The 8226-nt window shown below is 33.7% G+C and overlaps 1 protein-coding gene across 3 annotated transcripts; it reads left to right on the forward strand.

Moving 5' to 3' along the window:
- The first annotated feature begins 2525 nt into the window (after window positions 1–2525).
- LOC107007724 (peptidyl-tRNA hydrolase 2, mitochondrial-like) lies at window positions 2526–7784 on the forward strand. Of its 3 annotated transcripts, XR_001455164.2 has the most exons (10): window positions 2526–2720; window positions 2946–3332; window positions 3427–3485; window positions 4781–4840; window positions 4910–4979; window positions 5740–5809; window positions 6545–6576; window positions 6804–6911; window positions 7236–7262; window positions 7461–7784. XR_001455164.2 is itself a non-coding variant. In XM_015206454.2 (8 exons), the coding sequence occupies exons 2-8, from the start codon at window positions 3120–3122 to the stop codon at window positions 7508–7510; spliced, it is 549 nt and encodes a 182-aa protein (XP_015061940.1). In that variant the 5' UTR covers window positions 2527–2720; window positions 2946–3119; the 3' UTR covers window positions 7511–7744. The 3 variants fall into 3 exon arrangements, 1 of the variants encoding a protein (XP_015061940.1); XR_003575783.1 differs by lacking the exon at window positions 6545–6576; XM_015206454.2 differs by lacking the exons at window positions 6545–6576; window positions 6804–6911 and having other exon boundaries at window positions 2527–2720; window positions 7461–7744.
- The last annotated feature ends 442 nt before the right edge of the window (window positions 7785–8226 follow it).

Below are 8226 nucleotides of genomic sequence, written 5' to 3' on the forward strand. Positions count from 1 at the left end.
GACGGACCGTCACAAGCTTCGTAATCCCACACTTGGTCAGACTTCCCCATCTTCCTTCAGCAGCTGCACTACGCTGCCACCTACGGACCGTCACAAGCACGACGGACCGTCATAAGCTCCGTAGGTGGTCTCTTCTGCATTTCTTCGCTAAAAATCTCCGCATTCAGCTTTGGACAGATTTCCTGCAAAACAAAGAGAAACTTATATAAAAATTAGCACAAAAATGCTTTTCGGACACACTAAACTTAACGAAAAAGTATTAATTATACCGTGAAACCACGGTATATCAAAATCCATCTTGAAGCTTCAATATTTTAGATGGAGGAATGAAACTCTCAAGAAATGCCTCCTTTAACTCCTTTCATAAAGAAACTGAATCTCTTGAAAACTCTGTTAACCACTTTATAGCTTCAACCGTCAAGGATAATGAGAACAGTCGCAACCGAATGGACTCTTATGGTGCTATTATTGAAAGTGTGCCTCAAATAAATCCGTAAAGTTTTAGATAGGGTCATGCAGGTATTAATTATTAACCTTCTAAACTAACCCTTTATTTGGAGGCATTACAACATAACACTCGTAACATGAAATGTCACATTATCCACAATAGAGGATAAGTGGATAGCACGAATGCTACCCAAATATTCAAAATCTCCACTATAACCCATTTTGCCATGGTGACAGATCTTCACTACCATTGACTCTCATGACATTACTTGTTAAGATACCAACCAATCAAACAACGTCAAGAGTATTCAATTACAAAAAAACTAGTTCAAAAGATCACTTTAATAAAAGACTCCCAGCAGCAACACTATTTTGATAATGCTCAATGTACATTTTATGAATCAACGTACAATCGATCTTGAAATAGGCTGGGGTTGAATTCCATAGGGAGTGGCATACATTAGAGTTCAATTAAGAAGTAAAATTCGCGAGCTAAGGTCTTGTAGATTTGTTAAATAAATTTTTAACATAAATTGAAATCTTAGTAAAATTATCAAATTAGAGTTTGAATTAGCAAAATCGTTAATAAGATTAACAGGACAAGAGTATTTGATAAGTGAGAGAACAATTCCAGGAGTGTGCATAATTAGTTATCAATTTTGGAGTATGGGCAAATGTGATTGCTCAACAACCTTAATTCCTAATGGGTAGGCTTGTTTAATCACCAAATCAATAAGCATTGCACGATCACAAATTGTCTATCATAGGTTTTTTCTCAAACCTCATATTCATGCTATACAAACCAATCTAATAACTCAACATAGATTTCTTTTTAATCAAATAAAAAAATTCAAATATTATTTTCCATCAAAAGATAATGTTACTATGCTGACATGAAGTTTTATTGATATAATGTTTAATTTCATATGCTCGTTCAAATTTTGAAAATGAACAGTCTTAATCATTTTGTGTTTCGCTCTTGGGTCACCTCTTAAAATTAAGATGTGTTAATCTTAATGGAAAGAAATAACTGATAGAAGTTCTTTCAAGTGGTTTATGAGATATTTTATAATAATGTAAAAATATAAATTTATGTTGGAAAAAATGTAAATTAAATTAAGTCGAAGAGCCCATTTGATTGACTTAAAAAGTATCCTTTAAGTCGAAAATAAAAAAACAAATTGAAATGACTTTTAAATTTTAAAAAATAAAAAGTAGGGAAAACCTAGTTTTGATTTCTGACTTATTTTAAGTCATTTTTTTTACCTTGTCAAACACTTCAAAACTTATTTTCAGTTATTTTAAACTTATTCTATGGCATTTTAAACTTATTTTAAGTTATTTTTTTTATATTTGTCAAACACTTTCCCAAGTCGAAAACTGACTTAAAAGAAGATTTGACCAACTTTTATGCCAATTCAAACGAATCGAAGAGCCTGTTGTGGATGAGCTTTTAAGCTGGTCAAACTGTCTTAAAAGTTAGTTTTTGACTTATTAGAGTATTTGACAATTATCAAGGTGACTTATTTTAAATCAAAAGCTAAAAAGTAGGTGAGAGGTATTTTTTTTAGAACTTAAAAACTATTTATGTTGACCAAGTATATTACCTTTTTGTCCTTTATTATTATTATCATTATTATTATTATTATTATTATTATTATTATCTATAATAAGTTGCGCATATAAAATTAACTTACTAAATAATAAATTTATATTCTTCTTATAAATAATTTGTGATGATAAGAAAATGTGAATGACAGGAAAATATAGTTACTTATGGATGTAAAATATAAATTAATTTTGTTTTAATTATTAAAACCTTAATTTAATCAACTTCAATCATGTTAACAATTTTAAGGTATTTTAGAAATTTTGATAAAAAAAAGTGTTTTTACCAACTCTTATTTGCTAAACACATGAAGAATTTTTTTTCAACCTACAACCCTTCTATTCAAATGCATAACTACTTATTTTTTAAAATATATTTTAATACTTTAAAAATTACTTTTTAATTTTATTTTTTAAGTGGATCAAGATGGAATCGAAGTTTAAACAAAATAAAAAGGGCAATTGGGTAGAATATTGGGGACTGAAACCCGAGAGTGAGCTTTAACAACGCATTGGGTCTTTTCTTGTTCGAAATTCCAACCGAAGCAGTAGCAGTAGGGCCATTTTTAAAGCCTCAAAACTTTTTTCCTTCTTGCCGTTAGTCGTTTACCAGAGGTTCTGTGCCCTAACGTCCAACTGAGGATAGGGATCTCCGCAGCTTACAGGTATGAAATCTCGAAATTCAAACACTGTTTCATCTTCTGGTTTACCAATTTTTGCAAAGTATTTTACTTGTATTTGTGATGTGAGAATCAGTAGAACGCCCATTGATGTGCATCTGTGAAGAGTTTTTAACTTAAGTAAAGATCAATCTCTGTGTGTGTATGTGTATGGAAGAAAATGTGTTTACTTCGCTAATCATTTTTTCTTTATCTTACGTCAATTTTCAGGCAGAAAGAAAAGTATTTCTTCCGTCTCCAGGATACTAGAAGTTGACTTCGCACACACTTAGGAGTTGTCAAAATTCTCACTGCTGATTTATTATAAAAGTTATTTATTTGGGTAAGTGGGGTGCAAGGACAGACGTATTGTTCATCAGCTTCATACCTGTCTCAGTTTTGAATATGATTGACATGGCATGGCTTAGCGCCATGTTACTTGGAGCAGGATGCCTTGCTTTGGGTTATATTATTGGGATGCGACATTCTTCTCGCACTTTTCTCTCAAACAGAGCATCTGGTGATACCGAAACTATAATTGATGGGAAAAAGAGAAAAGGGGCCAAGCAACCTCTTGAAGTAGAAAGGCTGGCTGAGATCCTTGAAGATTTTAAAATGGTTTCTCTCTTTTCCCTCAATATTTATGTTAGTGTATAATAATACTAGATTTTATAAGATTAAGGATGAATCATTATTGTGTTACTGTGTCCAGGTTTTAGTGGTCAGGAATGACTTGAAGATGGGAAAAGGGAAAATAGCTGCACAATGCAGGTAATTGAGTAATTCTTTCCTTAGCTATTTTAATTGCCTTTGCTGGTTTATAGGTATCTTTGTGAGTTATTTATATAGTGGTCAGTGTAAGTGCATAAACAACAATAACATACCCATTGTAATCCCATAAGCAAGGTTTGGGGAAGTTTTTGTGTGCGTAGACCTAACCCTTGTGAAAGTAAAGAGACTCTTCCCGCAACAAGCTCGTCTCAATTAAAGCATATCACAGCAGGTTTAGGAAAGTGAATAAAATACTGAAAAGCCTGAATAAATTGGAAACAAACAGTATCAACAATAAATAATATGCTAACTAAAGTAGAGGCAACAGGTAATGATAAAATTAAAGAATAAGACAACAGGGGAGTAATAATAATAATATTAGTAAGAAAACTAGACAATGCTCAACTACCTACTAATCTTCTACCCTCTTTCTTTAAACCCTCTTATTTATGGTCATGTCCTTGGTAAGGAGAAGGAGCGTCATGCCATGTCTAATCACCTCTTTCTAATATTTCCCCCCCTACCTCTACATCTCCTCATACTTATCATAGCCATCCTTTCAGTACATGTCCGAACCATCTCAACTTCACTTTCCTCATCTTGTCCACCACAAAGGCCACTCCTAACTTGTCTTAGTTATCATCATTCATAATTCCATCTCTCTTCATATGCCTACACATTCATCTCAACATTTCATCTTTTGGACGTGCAAGTTTTTGATCGGCCAATATTCCGGCCCATATAATATAGCTGATCTAATAACCACTTTATTAAATATAACTTCGACGTTTGGTGGAACCTTTTTATCACATAAGATGGAAGATTCAAGGCTCCATTTAATCCACCCTGCTCTAATACAACATGTAGCATCATCGTCAATCTCTCCATTTCACTGGATTCAAAAGTCGAACAGATAATTTGATCTTTAGGTCAAAGTCAATTATAGCCTATTATACCAAGCTTCTGAATCATTTTATTTTGAAAATTTCTTTTCAAAAAGGTACTTTCGTTGAAAGGAATTGTGTTTGACTTGTGAATTAAAAAACTCTTTTGAAACTGATCATTCTTTTTAGAAGTGCTTCTAAGTGTAATTTTCTCAAAAACACTTTTCTAAAGAGTACCTTTGGGGAAAACTCTTCCTGAAATGTCAGCACACCCTTAGTTTTGTTGTATTTTTTAAACAATATTTTTTTTTGAATTTTTCTACGTACCGATACAAATTGGACCTACATTTGTTCACTATATTCAACTAATTTTTTCTAACTTTTGGTTGAACTGTTTTGTTGACTGGTTAGTCATGCAACTCTGGGTCTCTACAAGAAGCTTCATAATAGGGCACCAAAGGCTTTAAATAGGTAAATTTAGGACACATTTCAAGTTTGGTTGATATAGTAAGTGTTAGTCATGCTGATATTGTCTAGCAGATGGGAGATGTGTGGACAGGTGAAGGTGGTGGTGAAGATTGAAAGTGAAGATGATATGTTGGTTTTGCAAGTACGTATCGTTTATATATCGTCTCAGTTTTGTAGGACATATCATGTCCCAATAAGTTATGTTTTTTCTTGAAATATATGTGGTTTACTCCGCAGAGTTGCTTGGTTGTAGTATATTTATTATTATTATTATCCAATCTTGTAGTCACTGTAGCTTTGTTTTTTGTCATGGGCTTTTGCCTTGTTTGTTGACTTTGTGGTGGTCTAGGTTTTTTCTTCACTTTTGATGGGTATGTGTGATTGCAGTTTTGTAGAAACAGTATTTTGGTTTACCAAAAACCAGGAGAAAAAACAAAAACGAAATTGCCATCCCTAATGCTTAGAATGTTCTCCTTCACTTTGATCTGCTCATGTGGTACTGCTTCAAAAGATCTCATGCTTGGCTTGATGCTTGAGACAAAGTTCCCATCCCTGATGCTGAGACTTCCCTCCTCTACTTTGATATGATATGCTTATGTGCTACTGCTGTAAAATTTCTCATGCTTGGATTGGTGCCAGAAAATTTTGTTTTCTGGGAGATAAAGAGGACATGAAAATCCTATCTTTGGGGACATGGAAATGCTCATTTCATTATTTCAAAGAGTAGATTTTTTCCTTCTTTTTCTTTAATGTAATCCACAATAATTGATTCCAGTCTGTACCCCTACAAATGGTCTTCTATTTCTATTCTTTTGTTTACTCCTAATTGTTTAATTTGCCGTGTACTACAATGCATGCTATTCTGGTTGGTCATTCTATGAATATTTCTCATTTGATCACAGGAAAGAGCAAAATCAATTAATATACCAACACACATTACAATAGATGCTGGGAGAACCCAAATTGCACCAAGTAAGTGAAATATTTTCATGATTTTTTTAAGTTTAATTTGATAGTAGTTTCAGTCATGCCGACATTATCATTCATGGAATCCGTAGTAGCTTTCGGTCATCCCTGCACGATCATATTTGGAAGGTGATCAGCAATGATGACCTATTGCATGAAGCTTTATCATCGGATGTTTCAGAACACCACCTTTAATTCCTTCAATTCCTAGTGCGACACTGGTATTCTCTAAGTATAAGATCAGATGACACTGTACTTCATCAAAAAAAGAAAAAAAAGATCAGATGACTCTGTAGAGACATAAAACATTAAGCGGATCTATTTTTTATGCCTGCTTCTACGTATGATTCAGAAAGATTATATTTGGCTTTTATGGAGAGTTTCTTCAGCTTCTTTTCCACATTGCCTGTCTTCTTTCTTGTTGGTCTTTTTTCCTTTCTTTTCCACAAGAAAATTGTTTACCACCAAAATAGTGCTAAGCTTTATTATTGTTTACTGATGCCAATGCCTACAAAATCCTTAAGTTGAATGTCACTATTGCTGCTGCCACTAACTATTGCCTCCTTTGACTTTTTAACACGTGTCTTTGCTTTACTATCAGTCTCATTTTCCATCTCTTTACACAAATGAGGACTGGTGGTTAAATAAAAGATGTTGTCTTGATTTCATTTCATATGTGGTATATCCTAAAGGAGCTTGTTACTTAAACCTGAAAGGTTGAAAATAGATGGTTTGTTTCAGGTACAGGGGCAAGCTCATTGTTGATGGAGTTGGTACAGTCAGTGTATTCTTGCCTAAATTAATTGGAAAGGCACATATTTTAGTACTAGATATCTTTCCTGTTCAACCAATGTCTTACTTATATATAAGTACAAACATTAGGTGGTAAATAGACTGACATGTTACATGCATAGACCTTAGGACTATTGAGAGCAGTCATAATAACTTGAATACAACTCTGGAATGCATAAATATTTGTTCTATGTTAAATGCCTGTCAGAGCGTAAAGGGCATTTGTGATCATTTACTGCCTAGACAAGAAGATTTTACTTGCCAATGAAATGATGCTGAAGACCTTAGGACCGACCACCAGACCACAGGAATACAGGTATATTGACAAAGAGAAGAATATCACGCATACACTAATTCGTCACTCTTCTGTTTTCCTATTGAATGATGCCGAAGTTTGTCCAAAATCAGTCACCTTCTGTTCAAAGCTCCTTGCTGTATGTACTGCCTTAAAAAATTAACGTTTCTATCTACTCTAATATAATCAATCAGGCTTGGGAAAGAATAATATAATTTTGAACGACTGCATAGTAGGAAATTTTAATAGTTTGAATTTTGTTTCACCATTACACTACCTCGTCTACTATGGATTTTACTGCAGCCAAGTTGCTTACTGACTCTTACCTCTGTTTATTATTTGCAGACTCGAGGACAGTGATGGCTATACTTGGTAGGTTTCCCAATCCTTAATATTAACCCACTTCGGGTACTAAACTATTTGGAGTACCAATATATGGCTCATCCCCGTAATCAGTAGTACTCATTAGTATATTGGGCAGAAAGCCATGTTGTTTACTTTTCCTGGCACGTTCACGCCCACGCCAATCAGGTATTGTTAACTCATTGTGTTGTGTCCATGTATGTGCAGGACCGGCTGACATGGTTGACAATGTAACTGGGGGATTGAAACTTTTGTAGTCACTTAATTCTAACGCTTTAAGGGCCTGCCTCTGCAGTCTGCAGTATGGAACAAGAATGAGAAAACACCATCAGAGGGAAGTTGGGAATTCAGAAATCACCCATGATAATGAAAACATTTGTTTTAATCTCTATAACATTTCTATCATGCAATGCAGTTTTAATACTCTACTTTTTCCCCATCTAAACTGCCTAGCCACATGAAATTACTCTGTTTAAGACTTTGATTTACAATATATAAATCTACTATGCTTTATTTACAAAAAAAAAAAAAGAACCAACAATTTAGTTTTGACACGTATTTTTATAGGTGGGGGCTGATTTTTAGGGATCGGTAATTTGATATTTTACTTTTTGGATTCGCAGACGTGGTAGGGTACCTTTTAAGGTAAAAAAAAAATTATCAATATTCAATGTTATGGATCTATTTTTTTAGAGTTAACTATAATCCACTGTTATTTTGTAAGAATGTTGGTTTCTTCTCCTTTATAATAACTATGGTTTCAAATTTGCGATTTTAAAGTTTGCTTATTTGATTTTATAAACAAAAAGGAAATGGAAAGGAGAAAGAGATAGTAGTGAATTATTGTGTCGGTAATTTTTGTGCGTACTTGTCTATTAATAAATTAAAATAAAATAGCCAAATGACTCCCAACCTACTGTCTGACTTTTATAGAAACACTTATACTTTACGCGGGGGGGGGGGGGGGGGGGCC

This window comes from Solanum pennellii, chromosome 12, assembly GCF_001406875.1.
Source record: "Solanum pennellii chromosome 12, SPENNV200".
Taxonomy (NCBI): domain Eukaryota; kingdom Viridiplantae; phylum Streptophyta; class Magnoliopsida; order Solanales; family Solanaceae; genus Solanum; species Solanum pennellii.